General features: G+C 41.9%; 1 protein-coding gene across 1 annotated transcript in view; it reads right to left on the reverse strand.

The window, feature by feature from the left end:
• Positions 1-3,038: 3,038 nt before the first annotated feature.
• Positions 3,039-15,617, reverse strand: part of otud7a (OTU deubiquitinase 7A) — a 47,312-nt gene continuing 34,733 nt past the window's right edge. Inside the window, exons 11-13 of the mRNA XM_087796979.1 lie at positions 11,411-11,525; positions 10,906-10,990; positions 3,039-6,097 (exon numbers count right to left, since the gene is read on the reverse strand). Coding sequence (XP_087653105.1) covers positions 4,559-6,097; positions 10,906-10,990; positions 11,411-11,525 — 1,739 coding nt within the window. The 3' untranslated portion in view covers positions 3,039-4,558. The remainder of the gene's footprint in view (positions 6,098-10,905; positions 10,991-11,410; positions 11,526-15,617) is intronic.

A 15,617-nucleotide genomic window follows, 5' to 3' on the forward strand; every position in this document is an offset into this window, starting at 1 on the left:
GATTCAGTTTTGCCCCCCTTTTAACAGTGTCGCCCTGAAAATCGCAACCCTCAGGGGTCGAGTGTGTCCCCGACAACAGTTTGAAGTAAGAAGTACACCCCGAGTTTAGAGGACCCTCATCCCAGGTGCTTCGTACTTAAAGCTGGAGAGATGTTGGAAAACATTAAATCCAAAAAAAGACAAATCCATAAGAGAGGTCGATAGTAACCAAGGGAATGGAAGTGGAACAATACGACTGTCTGAACTTCCTGCTCCGTAACTCAGTAACTCTTATAGTGTAAACAAACATCTCGTACGACTTCTCTGATAAATACCCTCTGAGATCCATCATCCAAAAGTGTGTAGAGCAGACAACATCGACCTGCTCATCACTAGGTGAGAAATGATGATATGTTGCCTTTTAAAAATGTATATTGCTTGACATTTATTGAACTATAGTAAAATATGGTTAAAATAAATTAAATAAATTAGAATCAGACCCAGCTTTATTTGCCAGTGATGTAAGAACAACACAGGAAGTTGTGGTAAAAGCGAGACAATTTATGTTCGGCGCCAACTTGACTTGGTCACATGAGGACAGGTGGAAAAAAAACAGACATCACTGCACTGCGCCCCCTTCAGGAGAAGATAAAAAAACAACAACTTTGGAACACAAAAGCACAGACACAGATATTTTTTTACTCTGTCATTTTATCTGTATTTAAAAAAAGTATTATATAATAAGAGAAATATAATCTTTTTCCTCAAATGGTTTAAAATCAATCAAATTATTTATTCTGTAATAACCGTCAAATATTGTTTTCTTATGAATGATTTGACTTAAAATATATAAAGAAAGGTGAACCTTATATATAGTTGTTATATATTTTTTCGCTCCTTTCGTTTTTTGTATTTAGATATTAAATCCATTAATTTATAGTAAATGAAAAATTATTAATTTATTCTTTTCAGGTTATGATTTTTTTTTAATTTAATTTTAATTCTTATTTGTCATGTTCATCTACTATTTTTAATAAATAAATGTAATTTATGCATTATTGCGTTTTATTATTATTCCCCATTAAAGCGTAAATAATTACTTTTTTTTAATGAATAAATATATAGAAAACAGCTCTTGCATCTTTTCCACGACTGTGACATTATATAATGATTCTCCAACAGTCCAGGAACACGTAGTTCTTCGTTGACTTTCAACACTCAGTTCTGACTCACTGCAGCAGCATCGTCTCCTCTCAGCTTCTTTTGGACGATTCCTTCTGCCCCAAAGTTCAACTTTTTTTTTCTTCTTCTCAGAACCGAGCGGCGGGATTACAGCCTCCCCCCGGGAGGGAGGGTGTGGCGGGAGGTGGGTGAGCAGTTGGGGAGGGGGAGGGAGCTGATGGCAGCTGGGTGGGAGTGTTCCAGCTTCTATTGTGGGTGAACAAGATTTTGTGTGTGAATAACCCAAGTTTTTTTTTGTTTTTTTTCTAATAGCAATATCAATAAAATGTTATTGTCAGTCACTACTTGACGGTCGTATCAGAGGTGACGAGGACGGAGGAAGATCGCTATAAGATCAAGGCCGTGTCATAAGGTCAACAAGGTACGACCTTTGACTTAAAGGTAAAGATCTACCAGCAAGAAGAAGCACCAGGCCCAGAACTATCTTGGAGCTGCTGTGTTTGTCACTGTGTTGTCGTGGCCTTTTAAAGTTTTTAAATTGGTATGTCTTTGCGTCCTGTCCAGGGTGTCCCCCGCCTCTCGCCCCGATGAAACTGGGATAGGCTGCCCCTTAAGGGATGAAGCGGTAGAAAAATATTTTGAACTGTATATTGTTTTGTTGTTTGAGCGCCTTTCTGACCCTGGCCTGTGAGAGGCGCTGTACAAATAAAACATACTCTTTTACCTCAAGTTCCCAGAGTAGAACACAATGTATGGACCTGGATAGACGGCACCGGTTCCCCCTTAAGAGATGGTCACCAAACCGCTCCGGCCACATATCGTTGTGGCTTCAACCGAGACTGTGTACCTCATGAAACTCTCAGTACCACTGGAGGCAGGGATTGCGGCCGCTGGAATGGTTGTGAAAGATGGCTGGAAGGCTATCGTCAACCCCAGTTGAGGTCGGATGCCGAGGCTTACTGGGATTGCCAGGAACACAGGAGTGACCGGAGGGGAGACCAAAGAACCCTTTGGCTGAGGAGAAAGGATAGGATGTTGGGGTGGGGGGGGGGGGGGGGGGGCACTTATCCCCAGACCACAGAAGATTTCCACCATCAGCTGCAGGGGTAACAGTCCCCGTCACTGCTTCACAACCAGAATTAAACGTTGAAAGAATGTCGGTTTTTCACGGTCACCGGAGGAGGCGCGACAGGCAGTGATGTCGAGCAGGTGATAACATCTTTGCTTGAGGCGGTTTCCTGTCAACACGTGACGTGTTTAAAGTTAATCTCCACCTCTTCCTTCATGTCTTTTGTTGTCCCATGATCCCTTGAATCAGGGGTCCCAAACCCCTTGGTCCGGTGAACGGGTCCGCGAGGCATTTGTCACGGGGCCGCACGGAAAGAATAATGATCTGTGAATTTCTCTGTGAGATGAATAAAGTATCTATCTATCTATCTATCTTATTGATTATTACCGTCTGAAAATGTGCTTTGATTTGACAAATGAAAATAAGCCTGTTTCTCTTGAAACGTCAACGTTTTAAGTCAATTTTACTCAAAAACAAGTAAAAAAAAAGAGTGGTGAAACACAAACTCAAATAAGACTTTTTAATCTATATATATGTGAATATAATGCAGAAATAATACTGGTCTGTGGTGCAAAAAAAGGTTAAATTAAATGGTGTTAATCCAGATCCTGAATGTTAACTTTTGCTAATTCTGGGTCCAATATTTCTTCGTTTGTGTTCACGTTAGCACTTTTGCAACGATTAGCACCTTCTCATCATGGAAGTTTTTTGACTTTCTAACACGATTATCTCTCATTCCTTGCGTTGGGAAAAAGGAAAGTCACATGAAGTTGTCGAGGAATCAAATAAAGACACAAGACACGTGATATTTGTAACAATAAACTATTTCTTTTTTTTTTTTTCATATTTACATCTGTACCTAATGTGCAAATTAATAATTTAAAGTCGTGTAAAAGTCTTAAAGCAATACAAAATCATATCTTTACAGTCCTAACATGGTGAGTTCCATGAAACTGGTCACATAGAAACGAGGAGGAGCGACGACTGCAGTGTGTACAGAGGAGAGACAGAAGCGAACCGCAGTAGACATCCTTGGCCAGGACACACGGAGTTAAGGACAGCATGGTACGTTACCCAAGCATCACCAGAACAGACGGCAACACAAACACTGCGTCTTGACAGTCGTCATGTTGGACGAGCAGTAAGCACTTAGAGGCCTCAGGTTTTGGGGGAAAAAAACCCTCTGATTGGTTAAAGCACTGATGATCACAAAGGCTTGAGGTGCTTGTAGCAGCAGGTGCTTTTTTTTTTTTTTCTTCTTCTTTTTTTTTTTTTTTAAATCTGCCTCTGAATATGGAACAGACAATCTCACACTGGACCGGTGACACATCTATACTGCAGGTCACCACAGAGTGCGAAAAACATCATGACGGCGTGTATGTGTACAAGGGGGGATTACTCATCACGCTCCAGACAAAAAAACACATGCCTTTCGTTTCGCGACAATTTGCGGTAAGACCCCCTTTTTTTTTTTTCTTCAGAGACGCCCCCGTAAAAGGCCGCTCGGAGAAAAAAAACACGCCGCCGACAATCGCACGACTCCACCTGAGATAAATCTATTGTTCAGTGTTTGGCACAAAGGAACAGCTTTTGCAAAAAATTTTTGAACAGCCAAACATGTACGTCTGGGAGGTGCTTGTGGTTATTAGATCAACTACAGGACGAAAAATGTCAAAAGACGAGATAGTTTGAATCCACGCGACGAATGAGCTCCTAATCATTACAATCTAGAAGTGTATACAGTTGAATTCCTGTGGTTCGATTTAGCCTCCAAAAGCACACCAGGACTGTTACAATTTACAAGACACAGTTAACCTACAGTAACTATATTATTGGTGCATAGACAAAGTCGGGAGCGAGTGTAGCAAAAGTGACCAATTTATTGCTTTTCGAGTCTAAATTGATCTCCCGGTAGATGATCTTTTTGATTGCAAACGACTACGACTTTTCCACAAAGGTTATTTTTCGACAGAACAAAGCAGAGGTATTGCATTCGACTTCATTGAAAATATTCTCCCTAAGATGTTGCAGAAAAATAAACGGCTTCCCCCCCTCCCGTCGGCGAGCACGCGCGGAGATGACTTTTACTCTAAAACAAGTAAAAGATTAAACGTATGTGACGGATAAAAAGCACAACATCTGGCCAAAGTTTCTCACTGTGTCGAGTTCTGCTTCCCTCATCAATAAAGTAAGAATCTTTTTTTTTTTTTTACCAACAAGGGAAGGGCGGCAGGAATACAAGAGTCAACGAAATAAGAAAAATCTTTTTTTTTTTTCCCCCGGAAGTGCGGCCCTGCTAGCGTGCGGCTGAAGCGGCGGTGGCGGTTGCTACGCGGGCCTTTGCACTTTGTTCTCTCGCTCCCTGCGCTTCAGCTCCTCCCTGTAGCAGTACGAGCAGTAGTTGTCTGTCTCCGGCCTCCCGTAGAAGGAGCAGTTCTCGCGCTTGCAGCGGCGCTGCTGAAAGCAATACAAAGGGCTTCCAGAGCTCCGCCCTTTGGTTTTGTCCTGGTTGAGCCAGGTGTGCGACGAGTTGTCCTCGTCGGCGAACTCCAGGCAGTCTTGAATGTCCCCCGCGTTGAACCCGTTGGTGTAGGTGTGGGACTTGTGTTCCGCGGGCATGTTGTACGACAGGGCGTCCACGGCGTTGACGGTGCGGACGCCGGACAGACGGGCCGGACTGTAACTCTGCGAGGAGAGTGTGCGGTTCTGCTGTGGGTAGGTGGCGCAGGTCTTGAGCGTGCCCACCACGGGCTTGTACGGGTCGGCTTGGAAGATGGAGGATTGCATGTTGACATCTTGGAGGTGGATCACGCTGTGCCTCTGGATGGGCGGTGTATGGCTGTAGTGGGCCGACACAGGAACGGGCCCGGGTCTCTTAGCACCGAAACTAGGGGAGGAGTAAGGGGCGGGAGTTGGGTGGGACGCGTGGTGTGAGACTGTCGGAGGGGTGTGAGGCGGAGCCGGGAGAGGGGCCGCGGGCGTCGGGCTGTTCCTGCCCTTCAGTCCCAGCGAGGGTTGTGGGTTGTAGGTGTGGTGAGGCAGGACCGGGGAGCAGCTCTCCGGGGGCGAACTGTCCGACCGCTCCCTCTGGAAGGCGCTCTCCTGCTCCAGCTTCTTCACCGTCACCTCCGTCGGGGCGGGGGGCTTCTTCTCTGCCTCTTTCCTCTTCTGCTCCTGCTCCTGGCTGAAGCGCTCCTGGGCGTTGGTCAGGTAGTAGTTGATCATCTCCTCGTGGAACTGGTGTCGATGGCTGGTGAGGAGGAGGCCGGCGAAAATGAACTTGCGCTCCCCCTGCATGGCGGCGCGCAGGATGTTGAGGCTGAGCTTGACGTCTGTGCTGTACTTCCAGTTCTCAAGGGTTTTGTCCCCGGAGACTCTGCTTATAGCCTCCTGTCTCTCGGTGGGGGAGGAGCTCGAGGGTCTGTCTCTGTCAGTAGTAGGGGAGGGGCTGGTGGCCTTCTCCGACGAGGTGGAGCTGGCAGAATGGCCGGACTCGTCCTTGCTCCCTTTGGTCGCTTTAGAGTCTTTCTTCTTGGTCTTCTCGCCTCCGTTCTCGCCGCTACGCCCCGAGCCGGAGTTGGACTTGTTCATTTTGCCGTGCACGAGCCCGCCGAGACCCCCCATGTTCTTCTTCAGCTTGATCCCCAACGTTTTGCTGAAGCTCCCGAGTTTGTTGGCCACAGAGTCCGCTCGGCTCTTGTCCTTGTCCTTGCGTTGCTTGTCTTTGTCCTTCTCTTTGCCGGGCTTGCTCATGTTGACGTTGGAGTTGCTTCCGACAGACTCGCGGTCCGAGTCCATGGACTCGGCCAGAGACTGGACGTCCTCGCCAGCGGACGCCGTGGGAGACTCGGGCTGGGCCAGGGGAGCCTGCAAGGAAGAGGATCAAAGAAGTTCAAGATAATGCTCACTGGTTAGATAGGAGTCAAAGTATTTAGGTTTACTTCAAAAAAATGATCGTAGAAGGTTTAAATAAACAGTAGTTACTGGTGCAGAATGTCAAAATAATGAAGTCATCAGATGAGGATGCAGGATTTCTAGAGAGTTAGGTGATGGACAAGTACCTGAGATCAATACTCTTTATCGAGCATGACTGGTGCAGGTTTACCATGAGTCCAACGTAGGGAAAAGGATGTGATGATGTCACAAATTAATTTTTCCAAAGCTTTTCTATTTTCTACGAGTGAATGAAATTTCAAATTAACAATATCAGGAAACCACACGTGTGTATATTAACAAAGATGATCCTTGAAATCATTTTCCTTGGTTGACTTTCATTGCTATAGTAGCGTCGTATGAACAACAGAATCTATTTTGATTAATTACCAAAAAAAACCAACTGAACTTCTTTTCACTCTCACAGAACCTTTGCCAACGACTTCAATGATGGCACTGATTGGCCAAACCGTAGTCCATGTTTTTGAACCTTCAGCTAAATGAAGGCAATATTCCATTTTTCTAAATTAACTTTGCATGTAGACGCTTTGACTTTGTCTTTCAAATCTTGCTAAAAAAACAAGCTAGTGGACCACCTTAACCCCCTCCTACAGGTCACGTTTAACCAATTAAAAATTCTTCTTGTACGTATGTGAACCTGGTGGTCTCTCTTTGAGGTGTTTCTTTTCCTGATGAAACTGTGGTCGTCTCCGGCGCCTCAGGACCCCGAAGTGCCGGGACTAAACCGAAAACAAATGGCTTCATGGGATTATTTTTAATGATATTCTGTTGGTGATTTTGTAAAAAAGTAATCAGATTAACAAAGCTTTGAACAAAAGGCTTCAACCTATTTCCACACCAAAGTGCTCTCCACTGCGGCAGGGTCTTAAAGGCTCGGGGGAAAAGAAAAAAAAAAGGCAGTTGACTTGGGAGTCCTTAACGACCAAATATCGTTCAACTTCCTCGCCACGGTGACCAAAGACTAAGATTGCTTTTTATATCCTTAATAGTGACTTTAAAATGACCAAGAAATACGTAGAACACAGTGGTCAACAAACTTTTTCGGGCACATTTCAATGTTTTTACTCCTTTGAAGATGGTATTTTGCGACAATAATAAATATAGTTTTAAAAGTAATTTCTACAGATATGGGTACGATTTTCAATTAAGTCTTTCATTTGCAAACCCACTGTAAACAATTGTTAAGTACACAGAATCAACTGCCAAACTTAAAGGGCACCTAATGTGCTGAAGTGTGTTTTAAGTTGTTCTAGGACCTCTTATTATACTCATCAGTATTTTTCTTTTTGCACCAAACTCTCATATAATAAAGATATTTACATTAGAAAATAAGCTTAAGCCCCACCCACTTAAAATGCACAGTTTCAGCTGAGACTAAGACTGTGTCTCAAATCGCATACTAGTGTACTAAAAGTTAGTATTTTTAGTGCGTTAGTGCGTCTCAATTCTTAGTATGCGAAATTTAGTGCGCCATGCACAATAAATTGGCGTACTAACACGCCCACAAAACTGAGTATGGTTCGATGGACACTAACCACCCTAAAAAACCGCCATCTTAGTGAAGTTTTAAACGGAAGTTACGTCATTTATAAATGCATATACAGTATATGCATATACTTACAGGTGCATTTTCCGCAGCAGTAGGAGGATAAAAATGTCTTCGCTGCTGATACCAGCTTAAATATCTGGCGATTATTTAGATTCTCATATTTTTTCTTTATTTCTTTTTCCAAAGTTGCAAAACGTGCTGCCAGCAGGTGTCGGCGATAGCGTTCAAACAGCTGGTTGAAACATCGTTAAATAGAAGTAGAAGAAGAAGCTGTCATGTGATCTCCGGTTAGTGTGTAGCATCAGTGTAACTTCTAGCATACTAAGAGTAGTATGCGATTTGAGACACAGCATAATTCTGTGTCTCAAATCTCTTACTTGCGTACTCAAAGTTAGTATTTTTAGTGCGTAAGTGCGTCTCAATTCTTAGTATGCAAAATTTAATGCGCCATGCACACTAAATTGGCGTACTAAAACGCCCATCTACCCTAAACAGCTGCCATCTTAGTGACATTGTAAACGGAAGTTACGTCATATAATATATATATATACATATACAGGTATATATATATATACAGTGCCTTGCGAAAGTATTCGGCCCCCTTGAACCTTTCAACATTTCGCCACATTTCAGGCTTCAAACATAAAGATATAAAATTTTAATTTTTTGTCATGAATCAACAACAAGTGGGACACAATCGTGAAGTGGAACGAAATTTATTGGATAATTTAAACTTTTTTAACAAATAAAAAACTGAAAAGTGGGGCGGGCAATATTATTCGGCCCCTTTACTTTCAGTGCAGCAAACTCACTCCAGAAGTTCAGTGAGGATCTTTGAATGATCCAATGTTGTCCTAAATGACTGATGATGATAAATAGAATGCACCTGTGTTTAATCAAGTCTCCGTATAAATGCACCTGCTCTTTGATAGTCTCAGGGTTCTGTTTAAAGCGCAGAGAGAACCATGAAGACAAAGGAACACACCAGGCAGGTCCGAGATACTGTTGTGGAGAAGTTTAAAGCCGGATTTGGATACAAAAAGATTTCCCAAGCTTTAAACATCTCAAGGAGCACTGTGCAAGCAATTATATTGAAATGGAAGGAGTATCAGACCACTGCAAATCTACCAAGACCCGGCCGTCCCTCCAAACTTTCATCTCAAACAAGGAGAAGACTGATCAGAGATGCAGCCAAGAGGCCCATGATCACTCTGGTTGAACTGCAGATAACTACAGCTGAGGTGGGAGAGTCTGTCCATAGGACAACAATCAGTCGTGCACTGCACAAATCTGGCCTTTATGGAAGAGTGGCAAGAAGAAAGCCATTTCTCAAAGATATCCATAAAAAGTCTTGTTTAAAGTTTGCCACAAGCCACCTGGGAGACAAACCAAACATTTGGAAGAAGGTGCTCTGGTCAGATGAAACCAAAATCGAACTTTTTGGCCACAATGCAAAACGATATGTTTGGCGTAAAAGCAACACAGCTCATCACCCTGAACACACCATCCCCACTGTCAAACATGGTGGTGGCAGCATCATGGTTTGGGCCTGCTTTTCTTCAGCAGGGACAGGGAAGATGGCTAAAATTGATGGGAAGATGGATGGAGCCAAATACAGGACCATTCTGGAAGAAAACCTGTTGGAGTCTGCAAAAGACCTGAGACTGGGACGGAGATTTATCTTCCAACAGGACAATGATCCAAAACATAAAGCCAAATCTACAATGGAAGGGTTCACAAATAGACGTATCCAGGTGTTAGAATGGCCAAGTCAAAGTCCAGACCTGAATCCAATCGAGAATCTGTGGAAAGAGCTGAAGACTGCTGTTCACAAACGCTCTCCATCCAACCTCACTGAGCTCGAGCTGTTTTGCAAGGAAGAATGGGCAAGAATTCCAGTCTCTCGATGTGCAAAACTGATAGAGACATACCCCAAGCGACTTGCAGCTGTAATTGCAGCAAAAGGTGGCGCTACAAAGTATTAGCGCAAGGGGGCCGAATAATATTGCACGCCCCACTTTTCAGTTTTTTATTTGTTAAAAAAGTTTAAATTATCTAATAAATTTCGTTCCACTTCACGATTGTGTCCCACTTGTTGTTGATTCATGACAAAAAATTAAAATTTTATATCTTTATGTTTGAAGCCTGAAATGTGGCGAAATGTTGAAAGGTTCAAGGGGGCCGAATACTTTCGCAAGGCACTGTATATATTCATATACGTACAGGTGTATTTTCCACAGCAGTAGGAGGATGACACGTCTTCGCTGCTGATACCAGCTTAAATATCTCGCGAATATTTCGATTCTCATATTTTTTCTTTATTTATTTTTCCAAACTTGCAATACGTGCTGCCAGCAGGTGTCGATAGCGTTCAAACAGGTGGTTGCAACCATCGTTAAATAGTAGTAGAAGAAGAAGCTGTCACGTCAATGTGTAGCAGCAGTGTTTGATTTGAGACGTACTATCTGTGGAGAATTTGCGTACTAGTTAGTATGTACACTATCCTGATGCATACTAACTTCTAGTATACTAAGAGAAGTATGCGATTTGAGACACACCATAAATCGTCCGAGCAACCACGTCCACTCTGCTCTGATTGGTCACAAAAACACGAGTTGCATTCAAGGACTCAAGTAAATTTCCACTCAGCAGTGAAACTCCTGTTTTGCCCATTAAAAATGAATAATAAAAATAAGGTTTGCTGCTTGATGTACACATTATAAAAACACCTAAAGTAACTCTCACCATGTTTACATAAATATATAATTTCTTTTACAATTAAAATGCAGGTTCTTAACTGATTTAGAGCTTCTAGGGGAGGTAACCTCCACCAGTGTGACATCAGAATGTTTAAACCGTAATCTCGTTTGGCGAGATTTCAGACGGGAGAGAACTTTATTAGGTAATAACTTCAAAACGGAGCAACGTCATGATGAATGAACTGCATTTTGAAGAGGACGACTTCAACATTTACAATAAGTCAGTAGAGTTGGGTTTTCACATTAGGTGCCCTTTAAGAACTGTGAAATGAAAAGTGACAGGAAATAAAAAACAATACCCCAAGACATCTCATGAAATCAGGGAAAAATAGAATCTCATCATGCAAGTTTGTTCTTCACCGGACAGTAGGGGGCGCACACAGTTGTGGCATGCATCGCCAAACAAAACTCACCCTTGTTTCTGATGGAATTCGGATCCATGTTACATTCATGTAGTTGTGCAGCAGGTTGAGTTTGGCCTCCAGAGACAAGATGAAACTGTGGAGGACAAGACACGTCAGGAAGACAGTCCAGCTAGTGAGGAGGCATGTGCTGCAGTTATCGTGGGCAGCTCTGTAAGGGGTTAATCTCGGGGTCTCTCCGGCGTACATGTAGATTGCAGGAGGATAATCTGGCCTCCTGACTGTCAGGAATGTGAAACAGAAACGCTTACATAAACTCTTCTAAACTTTGCTGCTTTAACCCTCTGGCTGACTGACGTGACACACGATTTGCTCTGTCTCTGCTCGCTCTTTGAAGTGACCCCGAGCCCATAATCAGAGTTAAACCCCCCCCCCCCCTCTTACACATACAAGAACCATGTGGGTCGGCTCACGGGACCCGCCCCCAAATCTCTTTCGCCGGGGTATCTGTGTTGTTTGGCGATAAGCATCGGCTCCTTGTGATGCCGCGACTTACTTGGCGAGCTTGGTGTTGTCGTTGTCGTCCCTCCCCCACTCCCAGTCCCGCCCGGGGTCCACAGCGAAGTGGAGCGCCAGCAGCCTGTGCTCGGAGTCGGTCAGTGGGATGACGGCTGGAACAGAAGAGGAGCTTGAGGCGTCACATTTTTTTCTTGGTGCCTCGTTTCCCCATCACACCCAAGTCACACATTTCAAGTCACGCCCGATCGCAACCTCGGTATCGTCGACTCTTTCGAACTTTTCTAACTAATCTCTGAACCAAACATGGCAGTGACCACCACCCTTTAAATCTTGTTTCAATCGGTTCTACCATGGCTGCACTTTCTTCTTAACCTCTCACCAACAAAACCTTTCTAACAGCTCACTACCTTCAACTAACTCTCAATACATGAATCACCACATCATCAACAAACATCGTAAAACCCTTAGTTCACAATCCAGTATTTAAAATGAATGTAAATCCTTAAAAGGTTGATCCTTAACTACACGCTTAAGAAAAGTCGTTTCCTTTCAACGACCATCTTATTAGAAGTGACTCAAACAGCTTCCGGGATGCTTTGCCGCCCAGCCAACCAATCACAGATGTCGATCCCTTTTGATCGTAGACGTGTAATTTAAATGTGGTAAAGTAGCGACCAATCAACGAGTCACAAACTGGAGCAGTGTATAGAAAGGCATCATGGGAGTTACCTGTTTCTGTTGGCACCATAATCAGGGTGGTGACGGTAATGAGTCCCTCCCACTAAGTTCTGTGGTTGTGTTGAATTTTTATCACCCGTATTTAACCGACAACACATACTACAATACGAGGAAATACACAGTACTGAGAGCAAAAGATACCACGACAGCTGAAATAAACCCAGACATGGATTGACTTCTCTGCTGACAGATACACTGAACAATAAAAGTCCAGGAGGGTTAAAAGTATTAAGAGGTTAAAAAAACATCATCTCACTTTGGGTATTGCAGTTTTTTCATAGTTCCACGTGATAAAGTGTAAATCTCTGTTTTCAAAAAGTCTCAATAGCGTTGCACAACTACCACATACTACGATTGTAAGTGTCACTGACTCACTTATATTTAATAAATAAAAGAAAAAACAAATAATAAAACTGTTGGAAAGAGACGTTCACTTCTATGTGTTAATTGTGAGTTAAATACAATTTTTGAGGATTTTTTTTTTGCTTTTAAATGTGTTTTTCTTTACTAAAGACAATCGCAGGTGCAAAAAAACAAACAATTTGGCGGCAAAAGACATCGTGAACAGTCTGGAAGTTTATAAATAAACCCGGGATCACAAAAAAGACGAGGAAACAGGTCCTGGCTCACTCCCACTTGTGTCGAGCAGCATACCGGCCTCCCAGAATGCAGCAGTGCGATCGTGGCTGATTCTGCACAGTTGTTTCTGCTTGGACCGTTTCCAGAATATCACACTGCCAGCGAAGCTCTGGGGGATGAACGCGTGCCGTAATGTATTTACTATCCCTGTTGGCAGCCTTGTTTTTCTGTCCTTGAATGACCAGTTCTCGTGGTGAATGACTGGGATGACATCATCGCCCCCCCGAGTGGAATGTGAGGCGGCGGACGCTTCTGCATCTCTTGTTCGGCGGCGTTTCAATGAGGAGCAGGTGCTACCGGACGTGCGACAAATCCTCAGAACCGACGTGAAATGAACAGATTTTTTAATAAACAAGGCTGCCGGTTGTCTGTGCCGGATGAGTCATGTCGTGTCTTTAATAAAAGCTCAATTATCAGAGGTTTTTTTGTTTTTTTTTTGGTCCTCATCTGCGACTGAAGTCCCTCATTAAACGCTTTTTCTCTCACACTTAGTCAGTGTTTCCAACAGAGCTGCGGCTACAGAACATTTTGTACTCTCTGGAAAATGCTCAAAATTGAATTCTTGACTTTGGTCACCGTACAGCTGCGCGGTGACAGAGTCCAATTCAAGCAAGAAAGTAAAAAAAATAATAATAAAAAGAAGACGAACATCAGCCTCCTGCCGAACAAGTCGGAGCGTTCAGCCTCACATCTGAGCAGACGTATTAAAGGGGAGGGAAGGACTTCCACGTCACCTCTCCTGGGTTCACTGTAAATACTCTCCAGACACCGGTCCCTCTGACCATGACTCGACCGCTCATGCATGCCGAGAATGTTGCTGCAGTGACCAGGAAGTGGTCTGTATAGTCTGCACTCGCCCCCCCAAATAATATCTCACGTCCGGCAGATGGACGCAATCACGGCATTGTTGGGGCAAAACAATCGCAAATTTGACACAGTTCGTCATTAGAGACGTGCTGGACATGCAAGGGGCCATTAAAACCTCTTCGAACACAAACAAAAGTGGGGCGAGAGGCTAATGAGCAGATTTAAGATTGGACACTTAAAAGGAAGGGAAGTGGGGTCGAGAGAGAGACTCACAATTAACACACACTAGAGACACAAAGAGAGGACATTTAAAAATGTATTAAGCTTTGAATTCTATGATCAGTGTTTTATGAATCACATTATTGGATTGTATACTACATTTATATGATATTTAATTCTAAAACAAATGTTATACAATATATGGATAGAAATCCTTCTTATTCTTTTTAATGCTCACTAAAGTGCTCTTTACTGACACCCGCAGGAACCTATAATTATCTGGTCTGACTGATCAAATTACATTCCTCTTCCTGTCTTTCATCTTTTCTTACATCACCATTGGAATCTAATACTTACAAAATATATATATATATACTTCATTGTTTATCTTCCTGTCTATGTTTATATTTATACATTCCCAAGGTATGAAACATAAATTTCCCATAGAAATCTGTGGTTCTTTAAAAATATTGAGCAGGAAAGAAGAAGAAAATGTTTATTTATTTGTATATCATTTTCCTCCATCAATGTTTCACAAACTTTGTTTTACTTTCAATATATATTGTAATCCTAATGATAAATCTTTATACATTTGTATACATTTTAAAATAATTTAAAAAAAATTGAATAAATCGTATCTATTGTTTTTTCATTTTCTCAAAGTTGAAACTGAAATGCATGTTTAAAAAAATGCAATATTTTTCCTTTAATTATACATTATGAAATAAACATTGTTTATTTATTACATTAAGAGTAGAAAATACATATACATCTGATTTTTAAAATATTTAAAACTGTAAACTTAGAATCATTATTATTGTTTTAATAATTAAATAATACTTAATTATTCATCTTAGTATCTATTTAAGAATGTATGCATTTCAAAGATATATATGAAACGTATATTATTACTATTAAATTATTAATTATTATTATTAAATAATAAAAGGTTTTTCCGTGATATAATTTTCCTGTCTAATTACTTCCTATTAAATATTTTTATTTATTTTAAAAAAAACACATTTTTAATATTTAAAAAAAATTAAATCTAAAGAAGAATACATTATTTATTAATGAATAGATCCTTTTCATTAATTGTTTTGATTATCTTCTTTTTTCCTTTTTAAAATGTTTAATCTATTTTTGAGCTATTGCAATATGTTTATACTAGTTTAAATTGTTGGGAAACAAATTCAATGTGCTCCTTTTCAATCCAAATTAAAAAAAAAACATTGTTTATTTCTTTCATGAAGAGTAGAAAAGCAATTTAATTTAGATTTGAAGATAAATAATGTTTAACTACACCAATTAATAACAGTAATATTCACTGCTTGATCTCTGGAAATGTAGTGTATGTTTAAGCAAGGTATAAAAGTCGATAACTGCTGGTTTAATTTCCTGTTCAGTTTAAATCAATCTAAATAAACAAAGATAGTCTCATGAGGTCAGACGAGGCAAGAGGTTGAAGTGATCTGACATTAAGTTTTATGAGAATATTTGAGGGTTGACATGTAAAATAAAGCAGTGTGTTTTCTGTGTGTAGGTGGTCTCCGTGCACACCAGGGCCAATAAAAACCTGGAAATGTTTTTGGGTTTTGGGGAGAGAGAGTTTAAAAATAAACTCTGATTTCCTCGAAGGCCGATTCCACCGCAGCGTTGCTGAGGCTCAGCAGCACGTACGGCCATAAAGAACTTTTCCCTCGGAGTCGTTATCACGCAGCAGGTGATGGGGGGAGAAAGGGCTTCGGTTTTATTCGGAAAAACATTCAGCGTTGGGATTCGTTTGGCGCTCGCCCCGGGACTATGTTTGTTGTGATTCAAGCATCCACACGGAGGCGGCC

This window comes from Callionymus lyra, chromosome 8, assembly GCF_982586985.1.
Source record: "Callionymus lyra chromosome 8, fCalLyr1.hap1.1, whole genome shotgun sequence".
Taxonomy (NCBI): Eukaryota; Metazoa; Chordata; class Actinopteri; order Syngnathiformes; family Callionymidae; genus Callionymus; species Callionymus lyra.